Here is a 22,277-nt window from a genome sequence, read left to right as displayed (position 1 = left end):
GTCACAACATGGTGCAACGTACGTCTGAAATTAATTACACAAATGACTAATTTGCTGGTTTCACAATAGCTTCTGTTTGGCGTCGTGTGTCTGATGACTAAGATATGGTGCATCCTTTTTTCGTTTAGGGGTTTGTTTGTTTTTTGGTCTGATGGGACAAATAAACACAAACAACATTAAGACAAAAGTGCCGAATGGACAGATGAGCGACCGTGGTTCCTATCGACACGTTCCCGCTGGCGTCACCGTTTCTCTCTGTTCTCACCTCTAGACCTCCACACAGCACAGTAACCTTCTCTACTCGATTATTTCTCTGCCACGTTCACAGCGATGCAGCGCTCTTTATGCAGATGTGTGTGTGTGTGTGTGTGCGTGTTGAAGTGGGGACACTCGGGTCGCGGCTCCTGCACGGCCTTCTGTCTAAGAAAGAAAGCAATGCGCTTGTTTCAATAATGTAGAAAGAAAGATTTTTTTTTTAAAAATGAAAGGAGGAAGGGGAGCGGGAGCAAGTGAGTCAGCTGTTCGTGAGCTCCCACCGGGGAGGAGGGAAGCACTTTACGAGACGCACAAAAGGAGTGAGGGGAAGGCAGACGGGGAGAAGAAAAAGATAAAATACATGACTTTTCCACATTTTGTATTGTGCAAATGTTTCTGTAATTTGTTGTTAATGTAATTCATCTATATAATGGTTACAGTAAGTAAGCTAAAATTCTGTGATTCGCTCTGGTAAATCTTTTCATAATACAACTGGACAAGCTTGAAAATACACCATATACTGTACAAGCTATAAACCTGTATTGCAGACCTTGTGAAATGTACTCTATATCTAAACATAAAAAATTTGCCCAAAAGCAAAATTACATTCTAAAAAAAATATAAAAAAAGATCCAGCAACCTCAACCGACGTCCGACCTCCAATGGGTCATTTAACAAAAGGATCAAGGCACCGTGGTTTGCTGTAGGATTAACCCCTCTTAGCCCGACCTCCATCTCATCAAGGTCACAGATTCTTTTTGGGAAAGGAGTTATTTATTTAGTTGTGAAAAAAATAACAAACAAAATCAGGGGTCCACCCGAGGGGGGGTCCCGATCGGGCTTTTCCCTCTGCAGTGCGACGACAAAAAGCCTCCGTCCCTCCGCTCCCCTCTAACCGGGGGGCGAGCTTGACCAGACAAGGAGGCCGAGAGGTCGGCTGAGAGAGAGAGAGAGAGAGAGAGAGAGCGACGGAGGGGCGGGGAGGAGGTGTAGCGCCAGCGAAGGTGGGGTACTTACGCCAGCCGGGTACAGCAGGTCTCCCCCTCCACGTCTCCCCCGGGCGCGTTGTCCGTGTTGACCGATTCGTTCTCGCTGGCCGGCATGCTCACTGGGAGTCAGAAAAGCACACCCCAGGGGAAGAAAAGAGGATATGGAACGAAAAGAGGGAAAAAGAAAGAGGGACACGGGTGAGTGTCACTCGCGTCGACGTAGCAGCGTTTTTACCGGATTGCTGAAATCATCCAGGACTCCAAAATGTCAACTTTACAAATGAAATGCGCACACTTAAAGGCCACTGAGAACAAGGCTTTTATAGGTAAATACTGAGGGCTGCATTGGATTCTGGATCAGATGCTGTCAATGAACTGTTCATTAAATAAATGCTAAAGTCATCTTTTATAAAGCTATATACTGTACATTTGCACTTATTGTAAGTGTGCATACCAGCCATAGTTCCCGAGACACGAGCCAACAGCTATTAGCTAACTGAAGGATTGCTTAATTCCCAGTAAACTAAATCAAAACAAAACCCTTTCAGATTTCAAAGGTCACTGAGAAGAAAAAACTAGCTGGAGATTTTGGTCTTTCTGCAAACCTTGTGGGACAGTTTGAGCTTAATTGCAGGCAAGTTTTCAAAAAAAAACTGCAATTACTTTTGATTCTGCCTTTTAAACTTTAATCCCGCTGATTAGTAAATGAACTGTTTCTGCAAATGCATGAACAGGTGTGAAGCTCACAGAGCCCAATCTGTCATTATTTATAAAGCCACACATTCATTAATTGTACTAGTGTGTAGAGATGGATGGATGGATGAATACTGGAGTAATGTAACGTAAAGGAGGCTGAGGATGGAAAAGTGTTACAGAGGAAGAACCTTGAGGGGAGGGGCAGGAAAGGAAAAAGGGCTGTTTGAGAGACTGATATGAAGTGATACATTGCTTTTTATTGCTTCTGTCAGTCTTTGGCTGCCTGCGGGAATGAGCTGCAGCTCTTTCACCGTCACCTCAAACACTTATTGTAACACCCTGTGGGTACCTGAGTCATGTGCCGATACGAATCTCAATGCACCTCGTAGCAGCCGCAGATATCACCAGATAAAGAGGAAGACCGGCTCTTGCAAAAAGACACTTAGCATGAAACGGGAACACGATGTGCACCAAAAAATTAGAGGGTATTATAAAAAAACACATCTCAGCCAGATAAATTGCTTTCCTAAAAACAATTTTCACCCCTGACCCGTAAGAATATTAACGGTACTTCAGATTCTGTAATGATCATTGATAATAATGTGTCATTTGTGTTAAGTTCTATATAAAAATAACAATAAGAGCACTGTATGAGCGTTATAGTCTACCAAACAAAAGGCCACTAAAGTTAAGAAAAGAACAGTGTATACAAATAAAAACAAGAAGCATCCACTTATGACAACAAAGGATCTTTTTGTCCCACCAACCTAAAAAAGAAAATAAAGTAATAAATAGTCATTGTTTTAAGAACCTGTACACAGATGTGGTACATCCGTGTACATATATATATATATATATATATTAAGGCCTTTGCCGTGAACACGCAGTACGTTTCCCAGCCTGAATGCATAACACCTGCTGCTACGCTACTTAGTTAAAAGCACTCGGCGCCCTCCAGTCTCTCCCAAGGCGAAAGCTTTTCAAATATAAAACCAGCCTTGTGCCTTCTCCTCAATGGAGCTCTGAACTAGTTTAAAAACCTATTGTTAGAGAAAACCCAAAAGACTTGAGAAGGGAAGGAAGGAGCAAGCAGCATGAGAGGCAGAGGGATGGAAGGAAGGAGCGAATGACAAAGACATGGAACGGTCACACTTTGTCCAACCCAATCAAGGGATTCATTCATTCTTGGCAATGGCAGGTGTGAATGAGTTCAAATAAAAAAAAGAAATAGCACATGAATTCAGCAACTGTAATGTATTGAACGGAAGGATGAAAAAGGTATCCAGTACAATAGCCTTGGGTGCTAAACGAGTGTGTTTGTGTGTGTGTGCTTGTGTGAGCATACTGAATAAGAGCTTAAGTGAGATATAAATTGTCCATGCCATCATCTCCATTGGCCATCTGCAGACACTTCGAGCAGTCAAAATAAATGTCCAGTACCAAACTAAAGTGACTGTGAATTTACAGTTCAAATCCTCAACAAAATATTCAATCATGAGGTTGTCATGCAGTTGAAGAGTAATACAATAATACAGTATTTTTTAATTTTAGTTTCTTTTTCTTGCTCTCCAGGCAGTTGTCACATTATATTTTGAATTAAAACAACCCTTATGCAGCTAGTAAGCATGTAATGTGATAATATGACAAGTGCCGGGTGAAATTTAAAGAAAGGCTAAAACGAGTCATCGTGGCTGGAAACGGTGCAGACAGGGAGAGGACTGTGACATCACGAATATTACATTTTAGGCGTCACGAAGAGTGTGTAAACCGCACTCCCAATTGTTTTCATCGTGATGAAATTGTCCTCTCGGGGGTTTCATTGAGTAGAAAAGTCAGGCAGGTGCGAACGGTTTCGTTTGCTACGATCAAGGAAGAAGGTGGCTGCGTCTCAAAACTGGAAATGATTTGTCTTCCTGTCCTGTTTCCCCCGTAGTGATGGCGCTCATCTCTTAGAATACACACATCTTAGACAACACCAAACGCGGTCATGGTGACGCGCAAAGCAGATCATTGTTCAATGGAAGGCTGACGAGACAATGAGAATAAACCACCACACGGTGTTGAGAGGCAGCCACTGGAAGTAAAAGCAGGAGGAGAGGGGGAGGAGGTGCAGTTTGCTTGCATGTCGAGGATCACGTCTCCAGTAAATCTCTAAACTAGTTGTTGGACCATGCAGACAGACACGCACACGCCTTACGAAGGAAGGCCGCATTTTTCTTCACGGCTCCACGCAGGGACTGAAAACGCTGGCTCTTACCTGGGGGATAGAGAGCACGGGCCTCAGCAACACGGACACACACAAACACACACACAGACAGCGCTAACCACGGAAATGCACACAAAGTGTCCACTCGAACACGATTAATCGCCACCTTCCGGCTCGTTCCATACGCGACCTGTTGCAAAGCAACGCGGTTGCTTGTGCAAAGACGTCTTTGTCTCTTTTGCAGTCGCACCCCGATGCAGCACAGAATTCCAGATGTTTTACCAGCCCACCTGGCTGGCAAGGAGGCATAAAGGCTCATGTACACTTTAAGTCTCATGGCCGGACTTTTCCAAAACCTTCTAAAGAACGAGTGTTCGGTTGGGAGGATTCTCGTCCTTGAGAACGGGGGAAGTGAACATTCATTGTTTTCACTGTCCGTCCTTTTCTCCGTCCTCTCGACGAACACAATAGCTTTCGTTTTTTTCGGTGCACTTCACCTCCACCCCGTCACTGTGAGCCTGTGCATCCGTCATTGTGTCCTCCATAATGGGTGATGATCAGTCCTTTGCTGGATTTTGAACATTCCTCCGGGGGGGGGGGGGGTTTAGATGGCATTATGAAAGCGTGCTGCGGAAGAGTACCGGCCGACGTTCTGGTGCGCGAGCAGGTATGAATGAACCAATCGCCGATCACTTTGAGCACCGTGTGAGCTGTGGTGCAGAGGTTCGCCTCTCGGGTACCACCATACCGACAAGCGCGGACACACAGGGGCTTCCTATTCATCCATAGAAAATCACACAACTCCAGCGAAACATTAAAAGAAAGAAAGAAAGAAAGAAATATGGATGCCGCTCTGCCGAAAACTGGTGAAAGACATCTAGTAGTCTCACCAATGAAAACCACACACATACTACACCTATTTGTGTATTGATGTTAACACACTGCTCCCATCATACATCAATGTAATTCCCCTGAAGATGTTCATGTAAAGATGAGATTACAGATTACAGACACGTAGAAGAGTCTGTCCCAGATACCCTCCCTGTCACACACACATTCACACACTCTCTCTGTATATATATATATATATTTCTAGCCCTCTTTCATATCTAAGGATCTACTTTCCCTCCCATCCATCTCCCTCCTTATCCTTTCTTCTCTCCTGCGAGTGTCCTGTCCATCCTTAGGACACGCGTAAGTGTGCGTGCGCCGGCCACCAGTCCGTGTAAAAATGTCTGGCGCAGCAGGGACAGACTGCCCTCATTCATCTTCCCGGAGGAGGATCCATCCATCGGGAGGAGAGGGGAGGCACAGAGACGTGTCTGAGTTGAGTTGGCCAATGACTTGATTTTCCACTGACACAAACCAGGGGGATGATTGATCTCTCTGACGGAGAACTTCCGATCAAATGTATTAATCATTTTGTCATCTAAAAGGCCCGAGTTATACATTTGATAAAAGGTACTAGATTGGATCAAGCACTCATGTATTCTTGTCCCCTTACAGCTAACTGGGGCTTGTTCGACATTGCAAATCATTTTAGATAAACAGTACAAGGGAAATAAAATCAAGGAAAAATTCAGAATATTGCCATGTCACATTCTACAAAATTGGCCCAATTTGTGGGCCACATTCTGCATTTAATTGTTTGTTAACATAGAAGCCACCGCTGCTTTGTTTTTGCCGCTGATTGGCTCAGGGCAGCGATAACAGGTGGAAAGAAGGGGATTCGTTAGGGATAAGCCACGGGGTGGCTGCGCCTTATTTTCATGTAAATAGGTGGCAATTCCTTGAGCATCAAAAAAGATTAAATTATCTTATCTTCCCCCCCCCCCCCTGTTCCCTCGGCAGTCGTTAGTGTTTCTGAGTATGTGCTGCGGCTGAGCCTCTGCATCTTCAGTCCTCATCATACCTCATCATCAGCGTGAGGAATCTGGGCTCAGAGCATTGACAGAGTAGCTGGCGAGGCGTACTTTACATACTAAAGATGGAATGATAGCGCAGGGAAGCATTCAGTCAGATCCCTGCTTCTCCTCCTCAGCATCCCCATCTCGAGTCCCATCTATTTTCTCAACGGCTTAAACCTCCAGGTGGAAAAAGAGGCCAGCGGTTTAATTTTTCCACCCCAGGAAATGTAGCTCAGTCTCGGGGGCACAAGTAGCCATGTGTGGCTGCCTCTCTCTCTCTCTCTCTCTCTCTCTCTCTCTCTGGAGGTGTTGCGGAGAGAGACATGGTGTTAATTTGTGTGTATACATTTCCGTCAGAACACTCCTAGGGGTGCACACCTACAGTGTGTGTATGTGTGTGCGTTTGCATAAGGTAGTTTGTGCATGTAAGTGTGTGCCCAGAGGCTGTTAGCTGCAGTCTGACACATTCCGCTAATATCTAAACAGGTTTTAAACAGCGAGACGTTTCCCCGCCAAAGCAGGGAGACAATATTAACATCCTCATCCAGCCATCCATCCATATCAGCACTACCTGCTGACCAATCACATGACATATCTTCAGATATTAATGGGATCAACAATGGTCAACAATTCACAAATCACACACGCGGTACTACTCACGGTTTCTAGGTTTATCATCGTCCATGCCCTCCTCTTCGTTCTCCGGGTCGATGTCTTCGGCCTGAGTGATCCAGTCTAAATAGCCCTGTATTCACAACACACACACACACACACACACACACACACACACACACACACACACACACACACACACACACACACACACACACACACACACACACACACAGAAACAAATACTTCTTATCAACAAAACTGCAGCGATCTGATATAAGTTGTAGTTGTTATGACTGAAATGTTGTTGCATTCTTAGACTTTCCTGAACCAAACGACTTTATGATGATCTAAGGACAGCTACAGTGTCTTTGTCAATCAAAATGTCCTCTTTAGTAAAACATGCTGTGACTTCAGTGTCTTTCTAAGCTTACTGCCTTAAACTGGAGGGTTTTTTGCACTTCTCTTTGACGTGCTTCTAGATTGCCGATGCCTATTTTGAAAGGCCGGTAACATAGAGTGGATCTTGCTGGGGAAGAATTGAAGAAGTGGAGGACGCACAAAGACAACAGCCTACCTTGAGGTCCTCCTCCAGTTGCTGTTTTTCTCTGAGTTTCTGGAAGTCGCCACGTGCCTTGGCCTTCTCTCTCTCCTTGGAAAACTCTCTGGGAGGAAGGGAGCAGAATGGAGGGATGGGATGGCAAGGGGGAGGATGGGGAGGGGAGGGGGACAGAAAGGGAGAGGGAAAAAGATAATCTGAATATCTAAATTTAAGAGCTGCTGAACACTTTGTGATACAATACAGAACATTTTTGAATGATTCAGGACAAAAAGGAGGGAAAACCTGCTAAAGAGAGAAAGAAAACCAATGTAAAGAGAAAAGCTCTGCCAAGAAGAAAAGGTGTTAGTTTGCACATATAGATGAAAGCATTTGGAACAAAACACATAGTTACATTTAGTTATGTTTATGTGCTGGTAAAAATTGTAACTTCTTCACAACACACAAACTAAGCCATCATATCAACAAACAATGCGAAATTAGTTGCAATGGCAATTATTGAATTGTTCTTTGTCAAAATCACCAACACGCTGTTTGGAATTGTTAAAGTTGACACCATAAAATGCCCGATTTTAAATGTTTCTCTAGATTTGGGGGCCAATATCACCAAAGGGGACCTAAGCAAAGATGATTTAAGACAACTAAAATCAATGTTAGGAGACTGTGAAATACTGAAAACGTTGATGATGTAACCTCGTGAAAATACCTCCAGGTGTCATGACAAAAGAAAGAATTAGTGGACAGTTGATTTAACGCTGCAACCGGGGAAGGTCAAAGTCAAGTTGGAGCCGAATAATTCATTAGGAGGAGAGCTGAGAGGCGCCCGGAGGCTTTGGGACCGTTTGCTGCTAAAAAGCGCACAAATCCACATTTGACGGTCTATTGACAAGGACGCTTTGCTGCAGCTTCACTGCAGTGGATCATTTAAGCGAAGACATCTGTGGTATATATATCTATATCTTCATATAGATATAGATATCCTTCTGACCAGTTATCTTGTAACGTCATGCTATTAAATAATTCCAAATAATTGAGACTTTTTACAGCAATAGAATGTATCAGATGTTCTATATCGGATATTTAGCAAACACTGCATTGATTTTAAATCAACTCCCTGGAGAGTAAGACCAGGATCCATAATGAACCTGTAGATCATCATGTGCCAATTTCATTGATTTTTGCACAGTGTAACAGAATGAAAGGGAGACGCTGTTCATGGGTGTGTGTGAAATTGAGAGGGAATAATGGCAAAGATCCCACTTACAGACAGCTGACAAAGACTCACACGGGACGGATCAATGGGCATTAGGATACGCACGGATACCGCCTCGCTTGTCAGAACATTAGCAGGGGACCCAATCCTTATTGATCCGCGTATGTGTGTCTGCAGAACTCGCAGGAATCCCTCAATCCAACCCCATTGCTCATCATCTAATTTGTCCCTCCTAAATTGCCATTGAATCCCCCCCCCCCCTCCTCTTCTCTCTAGCCCCATTCTTTTTATTTACAGATGACATTGACATCCAGACAAACATGTTTACGCGCGTGATGTTTCTGTCCCGACACCAGTCGCCACTTTCTTGCTGTTTAGCCATTAGTGGGTGTGCCAACCTGAGGCCCACACACACTCCACGGAGGAAGCAGTTGGTAAAAGGTCAGGCTGTGTAGTGTGTTGACAGCATCATTAGTCAGAAGTCAGACAAAGAGTCAGAAAGCCAAACCCCCCCTAAGCTGTGTTCTCCAGATAGACCTCTATTATTTCCCCCCACAATGCTGCTGTCACATCACTGCGGGTTTCGAGTGTCGGATTCGGGTCAGAAGGGGGGGGCGAGACTCTTCACGGCCTTCAACCGGTTTCCTGCCCAAGATCATCATGACCTCCGGCGTGAGAAGAAACCACCAAAACAGGTTGAGGATACGCGGACACATTAGCTGGGGTTTCAACTGTAACGAATTTCAAAATGGTGATTAATTAACGTCCTTTTTAAATGGATGTTTGTGATGGCCAATAGTCATACACATTAAAAGGGACAGTTTTGATTACATGAGGTACTTATCTAGTCCGCTAACATGTATCCAAACCACTACACACACTGTGTACCTCATACAACCGCTCTCCAAAAATCCATACCGTTAAAGACAAGCTCAGGCTTAACTTTTTAATGTGTTCCCAAAATCTGAGAGCCGTTTGCGAGCTGCCAAGTGTTTGTCGATAAATCTTCCCAGCGTTCCCAAACGCGGCTTTCATTGGGTGATCTTGGGCTGTGTTCTCTGGGAGCTTTTATTTTACAGCAGCACAGAGAACTCAGCACTTTGTGATAGCGTGAGAGCTATTCGATGAGGGCAACTACACACTTGTGTGTAGAGTGAGACTTTTCTTTTTTTAATACAACCACTTTGAGAAGAGAAATGGTCTCAATGGCGAACAATACGCATCCGCCCCCTGTTGAAGATGCTGAAGTACGGCCAGCGGAAATATTAACCACTGACAATGTGTGTGCAGTTCCAGTCCACATTCTGAATGTTAATTTTTTTGCAAATTGATTATGATTCTAAAATACTGTCCCTCTCACAGTAATATTGAAACACATGAACCCCTGAACATGCTTTGAACACTTGTGTTGAACTGGAAACTAGAAAGTAAATCAAATAACAGAGTTTCCTTCAGCAAAAAACAGACAGCAAAGCTCGCTAGGAATGAAGGCACGAAGGAGAACAAGAGAAGTTAGTTTTAGAGTGACCTTTAACCTCGCCCTTACCCGCTCAATACCCCCAGAACCAAGTTTAGCACAAAGAAGGATCCGATGATGATTAAGGTGACAAAATACACCCAGGGCCACTTGTACCCTACTGCGTCATTCACCTAGGTGGAGACCAAGGAGAGGAGACAGAAAGGATGGGCGGAAGGAAGGAGAAAGGAGAGGAAGGCCAGTAGAGTGGGCAGGTAGGAAGGAGCAGTGAGGAATGTCGGAGAGAAGGGAGGAGGGGAAAAAGGAAGCGATTAGATCCTCGGTGAGTCGTTGGCTCCTGCACCATCTCTGCCGGGGAATGATGGTGCAGCCATCATCGGTCAGTCACTCGTCGGGCCACGTGGCCGACGATTTGGTGGTTTTTGAAGGACTGAAGGTTACAAGTTTAACAAGCAGTTGGATTGAGGCCACTCAATCGTTGTGGAGGGAAGATATTTGAGTTAGGAACCTGAACAGACCGTGCAGCAAGACTCCCACGGCTGGGACATCAGCTCTGTCCTGAAAGAAGGATTCGCTCTCAATGTCATGAATGAAATATGGAATTTGGAAAATGTAATAATAAGAAGGCATTACGGGTTGAGTCTTAGTTTTAATGTTGTTTGAGTTTAAGAGTTTTCTTTTGGGTGTAATTTTGGGGTAACTATTATTAGTTAATTATACTACTATATACTATCAATAACTTATTATTACTTTATTGTCATATTATTATTTTTTCACTCTGAGAAGTTATTTATATCTGCAAAGTATAATGCTTTCATGAACACTTACAAAATAAGATATCCCCTATTCAATGGAACCTTCCATCCTAAATTTTCCATTTTTAATGCCAGGTTTCTTTCAGACTTCGCTCTGTCCTCAGAATCCCATTTTTTCGCCTCCTGTGTTTTCCCTCTTGTGCAAGGTTTTTTTTTAGGTTCCACCTCCACGCCTGACCTGAGGGGTGAATTATTAATACCCCAGTGTGTCCCTGCAGGCCCCGGGTGATGCTTGTACTAAGACGACGGCACTTGGTAGAGCGGCGAAAACAGCACCTTGATTCCATGCCGGAGCAGCATTTATTGAACAAAACAAACAAACAAACAAACACCCGGAATCACAAGCGTCACGTGCCTCTGTGCAAATATGGACACGCTGCTCAAACACCAACAGCATCAGCAGATGCGCGATAATCTGCACGTGTGACGAACGCGAGTGTAAACCTTGACACGTGTATACACACAAGACGGACTTTGAATGCGGCCGGGTATTTTCGGGAGGAAGAGCGTCTCTTAAAACTGAGCCCGGACTCAAGTGAAACACCCGATCATGCAACGAGGCAGACGGATGAACGCGAGAGAGCTGCTTGTTTGTGTAATTAAAACCTGTGCTGGTTAAAAGAAGAGTCCAGCCAGTCGGAATATTATTCAACACCTCATTTGAATATCTTTGGGGATTTTCTAAAGCAGTAAACACTGTATCCAGATGTTTTGGTTATCTCACCTTCAGATTTTTCTGAAGTTCTGTGCTCCAACTTTTGTATTACTATATAATGGTGTCTATTAACTGTCCTCAATTGAAAGGTGGATGACGTAGAAGACGTTGATAAAAGGCTGAAGCATGTTCAACTTAAACCTTAGAAATAAGGTTTATAGGGCAGTTCTATAGTTAGTGTGGTTTTAAAGTTATATTGCAGTAAAGATAATATGCATTTTTATGTCAAACTAATTAGTTGATACTTGATTAAAGGGTTACGGTAAGTAGTAGTAACAATCATACAATTAAAACCACCCTGTTTTGGTTAACTGGAGTTGCACTTGGGATGTCCGGTCCGGGGAGTTTTGCTGCATGGTCATTTATCACATCGCAAAATCCACGTACAGTACGGCCACATCACAAACAGTACACAGACAAACATTTGCGCACACATGACAACAGCACGACCTCTTACCCGCTCAACACCCCCAGAACGAGATTGAGAACGAAAAAGGAGCCGAAGATGACGAGAGAGACAAAATAGACCCACGGCAGCTCATAGCCCATAGCGTCCTGCATCTGAGAGAGACGAGAGACACGGGAGAGAAGGAGACAGAGAGAAGAGGGGGATTAGCGGGGAGAGCGTTGGTGGAGGACCAGGGGAAAGATAAGAGGGATGCGAGGAAGACCGCAATGTGGACAGTGGGAAATGAGGAAGAAAAGTCGGGGGAGGTGTGGGGGGGGTTCGATAAGATTGACACGAGAGAGAGTGAAGCGTGGCGGGAGAAGGTCAAGGACGGGGCGGGAAACGTGACGGGCCGGAAACTGCGAACGGCAGTGCACGTTGAACGACAGCAGTAGAGCGGCTGAGCAAAGCGAGTAACCCTTTGGTCTGAGAACAGGCCCTTTAAGCACAAGTAAGAAGTGTGTGTGTGTGTGTGCGCGGAGAGGGTTGCAGCTGACAGGTCAGTTGAAGGAGGGGTGAGGAGCTAGTAAGCTATCTGCTCCATGTATACACACACACACACACACACACACACACACACACACATCTGCTTGTTTGTGTTGTAAAATCCCACACCCGCACAGACACACACAAACACACTCAAAACTCCTGACACGAGTTACGTGTCACAAACTGACACCTCGTTCATTCCGTTACGTTTGTGATCTTTCAGTTTGTTAATCTAATAAAGAATTCCTACTAATTCCTATTAATTCCTATCGTTTCGCTCCCCGTTTGGGCCTCACCTGTTTATTCTGGTCGTAATCTCCTTCTCTTTTCAGGTATGATAAGAAACTACTCTGATGAACTGTAGGTGCACCACGAAACAAGTGAGAAAATATGAACCTTTGGCTGCAATGGATTCAGCAATATAATTTAGTCTCCATAAGCAGGATACAAAATCTTTTGTTTGTGCAGTGCACTGGATTTTTATTTATTTATCATGAGTGTCTTTCAGGGTTCTTGAAAATAAATGCTTTTAGTGCTCTTCTGATATCAGTTTCAAATGCTCTGTGACCTGAATAAAATGATAACATTCAAGATATCAGATGAATAGAAATTTGATTGTTAGATTACATTGTAGCAGTTATTTCAGACTTTTAGTTGCAACGTGACATAAGAGCCGGTACTCCAGACGGAACCAGACGGATGCGTAGTTGATGAACCTTTGGCGTTGAGTCTCACCATGACAAAGTTAGAGGACATCACAGGACGTCTCAGGACGGATTAATGCGTGAGGAATCACACAGGTAGACGTTAGTGTAATTTAAGGAGGGGGTTCATCAGAAAATGTATCGATATCATAATCTATATATGAAGCAAGCCTCCGTGTGCAGGTCTAAATCAAATTTATTCTCAGGATGGCGCATGTGGGACCATTGATTAACAGCCCAGACTAATCCATTGGTAAATTTAGCTAGACAGGGCGGCCGGCCATTTACTCACGATGGGATAGTTATTGCGTGCTCATAATTGTGTGCTTGTGTGCTTGTGTGTTTGCACTTGACACCTGAATTGAGCATCAGGATTCTCCGCACGTTTCAAATGCATCGCCGCCTTCCATTACACAGTGTATTGTCGGCATCGATTCAGCCCGAGATATGAGCTAGCACACACACACACACACACACACACACACACACACACACACACACACACACACACACACACACACACACACACACAATCATACCTGCCTTTCTGAGAGATATTTTTGTGTTATTGCTTTATATTCCTCTTTCAAAAGCACTCAGGCCGCACTGATGTTATATAGACAAACTACAGTAACTACGCACACAGAGCAGTATGGCTCTCACTACACACACACACACACACGCACACAGACACCGTTGTGGTGTCCGGCTCACCCAGTACAGCACGTCGGTCCAGCCCTCCATGGTTATACACTGGAACACGGTCAACATGGCGAAAGCAAAGTTGTCAAAGTTGGTGATGCCGTCGTTGGGCCCCTCCCATCCCACCCGGCACACTGTTCCGTTGTGTTTACAGTGTCGCCCGAAAGCTCCATCGGGTGCACACGGCGCCGGCTTTTCCTCTGCTATGGTGCCTGTGGGGAATAGAAAGGAGGAAGAGTAAGAAATGTTATCCTTCCTATCTTAAATTACCCCTGAACCTGAAAAAAGGATTGAGAAAAAGACTGGGACTCTTACTCCGGGAGTAATTATAAATCAATCTTCCCTTTGGTGGTACATCTAGAGATAGATTATCTAAAATAAATGAGTCTACATCTAAAAGAAGGTTAAACAAAGGACACTAAACGGAGCAGCCATCTGAAATCAATGAGAAAAGGGCTTTTTGTGAATTATACAAAATAAGCTCTGGAGGGCGATGCATAGGATAAGTATCCTGCAAGCACTCACCCTGTGCAGAGCTAATGCCCCTCATGAGACCCATAACATCACCGTAACAACACTTAAGTCCATTTATACCTAGCACCCTTTACTGAAATCTGTTTCAATCATTTATGGCAGACGCTGTTTCAATTACTGCCCAAATGATTCATACTTGACGGTGTAAATAATGAATGGGGGTTATGGCAGGAACTGATTAAGCTCGATTTTCTGCTTTGTGACGTCTTTGTGTCAAAGATGTAAGCGGTACTTTTCCTATTGGGAGGTTTGTTTCTTGTAGTCTTCACCTGTGTGTCTATCTCTGGAGTTGAAGTGTAAATACATACATTAAATAAAATGATGCATCGTTGTCGTGCAATATTGTGTGTGTACGCATGCGTGTACCTATGTGGTTAGAGCAGGTCTTGTGCATCTTGCCCATGAAGAGCTCCAGGCCAATGATGGCGTAGATGATGATGACGAAGAGGACCAGCAGGGCGATGTGGAGCAGGGGAACCATGGCTTTGATTATGGAGTTCAACACTACCTGTAAACCTGCGGCACACACACACACAAACACACACACCTCAAAAAAAGACTATCAACTGTAATGTTGGTGATGATGTTATACAAAAGCACCAGTAGTGCATCATATAGCGGGATAGTTACATCAGCATGCCAGCACTCAAACCGACGACTTTCTCTGAAAAAAGTCATTCATCTTGTGATCATTCAGAGAGAGGTTCTTATTTGATTTGATAAATTTATCAAAAGACATATTCCGACGTGCTTATATAAATGAACACCTAATTTGACCTTGATAAAAATCAGAATTCAGAATTTGCTTTAAATGCTTTTCTATGCAGCTGTTACCATCCCCATTACCATCACCAACAAATTCTCTGAACGGCACTGACATTTGCTGATTAAGTTACAAATGACACAGTACATTTCTTCCATCATTTGTCATGAAGAAAAAGCATTGGTGTGGCATCTACAACATAAATCATTTTAACAAAACAGACCGAATCGTAATATTCATCAATTCTACTTTACATGAGAAGCATTGGCACAGGGAGCCCTTAGAAATACAGATGTCAGTGGGCTAATCGGGTAGCAAACATGACGCTGATCAGTTGCCATGATACAGATCCAACGCGGTGCAGTAATGTGGGGATGGGGATCAAACTGAATAAAAAAAAAAACACAACGGCACCAGAGTAGGAGTTTCACCAGCGTGCTCGGCATTTACCTGATATTGTGATTACAAGATGTGCCTCAGCACACACACACACACACACAACGCAGGAGCGCCGTAGCAATGCCGCGTTATCCGACCCTCCTGGCCTGTTGGTGGTTTATTGACGTCTGCAGTCAGTAACACAGAGGCCAACAAACAACTCGTATCTGACAAGAGGGCTCTCAACGGGGGGGGGGGGGCGCTGTCGCTGACGGTGAGCCCTCCGGCATCGACTCGCTACATCGGCTCCAATCTGCTGCCCCTTTGGGCTCCCCCCAATTCACACCTGATCGTCAGACCCTCACCACCCCCCCCACCCGTTGCCGTCTCTCTCATTCGACCTGTCTTTCATCCACAGCTCTCAGTGCTTACTGGGTACTCCGGAGACCAGTCTGAGGGGTCGCAGTACTCTGAACGCCCTCAGGGCTTTGACATCGAAGCCCGCCGCCTTCCCGCCGATAGGCGTGCCGCCGTCCCCCTTGGTGGCCTGCTCCAAGATCGCACTGAACAACCTGCAAGACAGAAAGCAGGGAGTTCGGCAAGCGTCGTGGTCAGGTGGACATCTGTTTCCACGTACCGGAAAACGAAACAGACATATTATATTACAGTGACGGATTTCTGCAGTTGTCGGCATTCCTTTTTTATTCCTGCTGTCACTGGCTGCTGTCGCTACTAAACTGAACCATCTACATCATCCTTATCATAACTTATCAAAAAGGGATGTAGGTTTACACGACAACCGAGTTTGGGACCGTCTCAACAATCCAAAGGGAACGATGAAGACGTTCGCGCTTCCTGCGAATAACAGTGGAAAATAAAACAGCTTCATTAGGTTGCTCTCCAACACAACAATAGAAGGCGTTTCATTTGTTCCCTCCGTCGTTCACAAGTGAGACACTCGGCTTCAATGGGCTGACAGCCCGCTCCGCAGAACACTGTGCACGTCTGGACTGAAGAGAGATGTCTCCAAAATGTGTTTGTGAGTGTGTGTGTGTGTGTGTGTGTGTGCGTGTGTGTGCCTACAGCACATTGAATACAACACAAATTTACATTTTGCCATGTGACGTTACGCAACCTTTTTTGTCTCTCTACTGTGATATCTGGAAGTAGCAAGAAATGTAGAACAGTGAAAATGATTATTCTTCATAAAAGGTTAGCTTCTTGTGTCTCTCCGGTCCGGTGCTGTTTTCCAGGCCCTTTAGTTTAATCCTAGTCTCCAATAAAAGGGCTGAACGTGTTTTGTATGCTGCAGCCTTTCTGTTGACTCTTATCCGCTATGAATTTATTTGCAGACAAGATGTTGCTTGCAGATGCAGTTGGTCCAGCTGAGCTCATCGCTGTCTGCTCACTCCGATCCTTTAGAAATCACCACACAATTCCATTTTCCAGCTAGCGCAGCTCAAAGGCTAGTCAGCGGCGCGTTAGTCATGGAGAATTATCAATTAGCACATGTGAAATGGCCACTTGAAAAGACCTCTCAAAACAAATCGCCCTCTCTCTCTCTCTCTCTCTTTGGTCCTCTGCAGTTTGCACTTCCTCCATCTCAGCTCTCCCCCCCCCCCTTTGAAACAGGGTATGAAAAGCCCGTCGGCATCTTGCCCGGCATCTTTTGCCATGGTGGGGTGTTAAATGATAATTAGAGCCTCTGAGTGAGGAGCCACGTCGAGGCGTGTGTTCATCCACAGCAGAAGCTGTGTGCATTCATAAAGATAACGGAAGTTATGTGGTTAAATAGTTGTCAGAGCCCCACAATACTACAGAACTAATTATTTAAAAATCGCAGAAGGTCTGCAAATAAGTGAATAATCAATAACGCAATGACTTTTTTAAAAATAAATGTTCTAGTGTTATATATAATTAAGTGGTGACAATGTTTACTTTAAAAGGATGATAATACTTTTGTCATTTGACGGATCATTTAATCATCTCAATGTTCCAGTTTATAATGCTTTGCATGCAATATTTTTAAATTTCATTCTTCCTATTTCAAATCACAGACAGCTCAATGTTAAGTGAGGCAGAATGGGTGTCAAAACAACATTTTAAATGAATTATTGTCAGGCTGAAGACTTAAAATCAATGGAGAAAATCAAACCATAATCATGAAATCACAGTGATAAATGTCACCATAAATATAATCATACCCTATGACAGGACAACTCATACGACTACATGAACAGAACTAATACACAAGAGCAAAGAGGAATGAGTAAATAAAAGTAAATGATATTTATCCACAGTAGAGGACAAAGTCTATACAGTAGTTCCCACCGCAAACAGACACACATCACACGGAGTGCCTGTTAGCTCACTGAACCTTTAATAACACAACTTTAAGGTACGTTTGAGTAGTACTGTAGCCTCAAGCATTGGTGTGTGTGTGTGTGTGTGTGTGTGTGTGCACCAGGTACAAGCTCTTTCACCCATATGGTGGACATTCCAGAGGGAGCAAACGCTGTCACTTCCTATCCACACACACACACACACACACACACACACACACACACACACACACACACACACACACACACACACACACACACACACACCTCTGTGGAAGCCTGCCTGAATTCTGTTCGTGCCTTTCTCTCAGAGCGAGAGAGGCGCGGACTGAATGGCACGCACATGCATAAAGACAATCAGCAATTCATGCGCACAGAGATACGTCACAGCCAAAACCTTCCTAGGATCTGTGTGTCCTCTTGACTGTGGGAAATAGAGGGAGTGTATGTGTGTAACTTCATAAATGATGCCCCCCCCTCCCTCGACCCTGCATTTTGTGTCACTTCCATGACAAGTATATCTAAATGACAAAACAGGGCAAAGTCACAGAGCCTTCCAAAATGACAAATTGAGACTTTCCAGTGTTTTCTTCTCTGTTTAGGGAAGAAAAACGACTTGTTAAGTTGGGGAAAAGTTTCTGATAATGGATAAAGACCACCATGATGATGACTAATATTTTGAAATGATTTTTTAAGAAGAGTCTTCTGAACAAGTGAACAATGTTCTAACTCTGCATCATTCTGCTGAGCAGAGTCCGCAGAATGATCCCATCGCATTGCTTTTAACTGGATTTCAGCTGATTCCTTTAGCTTTTGAAGTGAACAAAACATAAAAAAATAGAAAAATATTAAACCCTGGGCAACGTCTTGAGAGGCAATTCAGATTTAATCTTCCAAAACCTTGAGCAAGACTGAACGCCGCCAACTCCGGAGCTTCAGCAGGTGTCTGGCCTTCTGAATTTACTTTGGCAGGGTCGCAAGGAAAAATGTGATTCCCTTGAACTGATCAATAATGTATCATTGTGCATTCGATCGTGCTCCCTCGCAAAAAACAACAACGCCATCGCTGCAAATAATTCAGAAAAAGAGAGCGAGAGAGAGAGATAAAGAGAGACAGACAGACAGAGAGAGGAGACGGCATACGAGTGGTAAAGGTTGTGTTCATGCCAGGGGCACCGACACTGTGTTGCCAGCCGATGGAGTGGTTGGCTTCACTCCAAAGACACACACACAGTGTGTGTCTTTGGAGTGAAGCCGACCGTGTTCAGTTGGTGGTCGCTAATGTGAGTGACACACTTGACTGACTAAGACTCACTGACTTTAGAATGTGTGTTGGCGGATTTACTGGGCCTTTATTCGGGGCTGTCGGGTGGCTTCCTTGCAGTGTCTCTCGTGTGCATGCAGTCACACAAACACACACGCGCACAAAAATGGTCAATTAGACCATTTTTATGGCATTAATGCAACTGTCAGGTCCACTGGCTATTGTGCCAACCCCCCCCCCCCCTGCAACACTGTACAAAAAACCAAGCTGCCAGGCAGCACACTCACACACAAAGTCAGACGCACACACATGCACACACATGCACTCAGGCACAGAGGGCTTTAGCAGATGGGCCATGTTGCTGAGTTGCAGATAAAGAACATCGGAGCAGAGCTTAGCTATCAGCATCTAACAAACTAATCAGTTTAGGCTTCACCAATACACTGCAGACCAAAGTTTACGGCGGCTTTAATGCGGATCCGCTCTGGGGGGGTTAGGCTTCTTTCTTTGCAATAGTTGGGCAGTATTCCTGCAAACGAAAAAGGACGCATCTTTTCTTTTTCTTTTTCAGAGTCCCAATGCAAATGCGTTGATTTGGTGAACTAGCAAACGTGAAATTTGTGAAACGTGAAAGTGAATAAAGGGAAGTGCAGAATCTTCCTTTTGTTTACTACAGCCATCACAGGTGTTGGTGGGACACACAGTCTCCATTTTGAGAGGCGCTAGCTGTCTCTGGCATTGGACAAAGCCACCGCTCGTCTTGGCTGCAGATTCATTTGTTGACAGCAACCATACCGAGGTACTGTGATTCATTTACCAACGATGTGCTGATGTTTAAAAATGTGCCAGTTTTTTGGGGGTTGTCAAACACCTCTACGAGACTTGCTGTCACTGTCTTACCCTCTCTCTCTCCCTCTCTCTCTCTCTCTCTCTCTCTCTCTACCACAAACATAGATTCACCGAATCGCCGTGGCAGCTCCGGTCCACTCACCCTACGACCACGATGATGAAGTCGAGCAGATTCCAGCCGTTCCTCAGGTAGGCGTTGGGGTGGAAGAGCAGGCCGTAGGCTATTACCTTCAAGAAAGCCTCCACTGTGAAAATGATGAGGAACAGGTACTCCACACGCTCCTGCAGGGACACACAAACGGGACGCGGGTTAGTCCGAGCGGCGGCCTGGCCGGAGGCTCGGTGTGACAGAAGAAGAAAGGGAGGTTGTAGAAAAGGCCGATTGTGCCGCGGCGAAGTGAGCTCCGCTCATGTGAGTAAATACTCTCAACGGGACGCCGAGTATCGGGACCGATTGATGGAGAAAACAACAAACGCCTGTTCAAAGTTCTGAGAGGTTTCGTTTTTGAGCAACTGGCGAAAGAACAACACAGAGATTTACACACGCGTTGATTCACAATTTATTACGTCCTGTTTATGAGCTATTTATGTCCATGACATCACTGAAGACCTGTCCGTGACTTATGAGTGCCAACAGTGCTCGCTGTGCACTCCTCTTAGTTCTTCAGCCGGAACAAGACGTTCTCTTACTGTTTGTGAGGCTCCTGGTGTGAGTGTGTGTGTGTGTGTGTGTGTGAGTGCGTGTCCGTCCGTGCGTACGTTCGATTATTTATGTGTAAATAATAATAATCTTCTAAGTTGCAATCACGTACACATTCAAAGCATTTGGATTATTTAATCACAGCGTCTCTCTTCCTGTGCGTATGTATACACACATGCACAAACACACAAGCGACTCCTCCAGTACAGAGTTCCTCAGAGATTGTTGTCGCAGAGATGACCCCCTGGCTGGGAGGGTCCTGGGAAATGGCCTGAAATGGCCTTGAGACGGAGAATTATGTAACTTTCTGACGAGCGTAAGCTTACAAACAACTCATCGTACACCAAATCGAGTCATGTCTGCTTCACATGTTATTTTGGTAACAGAAATAAGATCAACTGGATGGTGCAAAACTTTTAGGATGTTGTCCAAACTAAACAAAAAGAAAATCATCTTAACTCAGAAGCCTTCTCCTTCCCTCTGAAGTACATCAAAAAAAGAGAAGTACAGATATATTTAGCTTCATACACCAATCCATCCGTCCATCTCAGTGCTCCGTCGGTTTTCCCAGGGACGCACACCCAGAGGGGGGGCCAGAGGTCTGGGACGTAAGGCCAGCCAGGTCTCTCCAGACCCGAACCCCCCCCCCCCGCCTCTTTTAAGGAGGTACCAGCTGAACCTGAGGCTGAAGGCACAACTTCTGCACTTCTTTTGAGACACTGAATGCAAATCGAGCAGTTCAAAATGTCATTTTACTCAAGTGATCCCTCTGTAACAGCCAGTTAGAGAGCGTCGTTAAAGTCAATAGGCCGTGTCACTGTTGGATAAGCTGCATTGGAGATTTGCTGCTGAGGCTGAAGTGAGTCTTAAATTGGTCCAGCTAAACAAACGCCTCAGGCCCCCTCGCGTACACACATTCTGGGAGCCTTGGGAATCGGTCGTCTACTCTGAGCAGCCACCGTTCTGACTCTCCGGCTGTGGTTTCACTGTCGCACGTGTGACCTCCAAGAACAAAGGGTCACAGAGGGTGTTCGTTGAAGTTGAATTAGCCAAGTTACCGTCCTCTCAGCAGCTGACGCCCCCTCGCTCTATCGGGATATCAATGAGAGAGTCCCGCTTTGATGTTGCGTCCTTAATGATGCAATTATCATACAGGCTACGGTTTGGAAGTGTTTTTTCCCACACTTGACTGTGGAGGGAATGACGTGAATTACAATACGGTGGATTTGCACAGTTTGAAAGACGGACCACATGAAAGGCGAGTTGATTTTGGGCCGGGGGGGGCGGGCGGCACCCCGGAACCCGTTTCGCTTCTCGCCTCCTCTCATTTAAATTCAAGTGTTCTTTATTGGCACAAAAAGTATTCGTCTCAAAGAAAAAGATCAAGATTTTCAAAGCAAACACCGTCTGCGTGCATGTGTCAGTTTCAAAGCCTGGAGAATTGTTTTTTTCTTCAAATAATCATCATTTGTAGTGCAGACCCTCCACCACAGAGTGAGTATTAGTAGTCTATGCGGAGGTAATTAATCTAAAAAATGCACACACACACACACACACACACACACACACACACTTATCTTTCCTCTCAAATACACAAAAGCACTCCATCACTCTCGCTCAAACACACACACACACACACACACACACACGCAGACACACA

General features: G+C 44.8%; 1 protein-coding gene across 15 annotated transcripts in view; it reads right to left on the bottom strand.

Annotated features, from left to right (window-relative positions):
- The window catches only part of cacna1c (calcium channel, voltage-dependent, L type, alpha 1C subunit), a 144,585-nt gene that overhangs the window by 33,400 nt on the left and 88,908 nt on the right, over nt 1-22,277 (bottom strand). For 12 of the 15 annotated variants that reach the window (XM_078100272.1, XM_078100276.1, XM_078100277.1 and 9 more), the window contains exons 4-11: nt 20,060-20,199; nt 15,895-16,034; nt 14,688-14,837; nt 13,800-13,999; nt 9,984-10,087; nt 7,243-7,330; nt 6,714-6,798; nt 1,273-1,363 (exon numbers count right to left, since the gene is read on the bottom strand). In XM_078100272.1, the coding sequence (XP_077956398.1) occupies nt 1,273-1,363; nt 6,714-6,798; nt 7,243-7,330; nt 9,984-10,087; nt 13,800-13,999; nt 14,688-14,837; nt 15,895-16,034; nt 20,060-20,199 (998 nt within the window). Of the gene's footprint in view, nt 1-1,272; nt 1,364-6,713; nt 6,799-7,242; nt 7,331-9,983; nt 10,088-11,901; nt 12,006-13,799; nt 14,000-14,687; nt 14,838-15,894; nt 16,035-20,059; nt 20,200-22,277 lie in introns of all 15 variants that reach the window. The other 3 variants (XM_078100273.1, XM_078100275.1, XM_078100283.1) reach the window with 1 other exon arrangement.

Source organism: Gasterosteus aculeatus, chromosome 4 (genome assembly GCF_964276395.1).
Source record: "Gasterosteus aculeatus chromosome 4, fGasAcu3.hap1.1, whole genome shotgun sequence".
Classification (NCBI taxonomy): domain Eukaryota; kingdom Metazoa; phylum Chordata; class Actinopteri; order Perciformes; family Gasterosteidae; genus Gasterosteus; species Gasterosteus aculeatus.
Note: the sequence above shows the minus strand (reverse complement) of the source record. Positions and strands in the feature narration are given on the sequence as shown.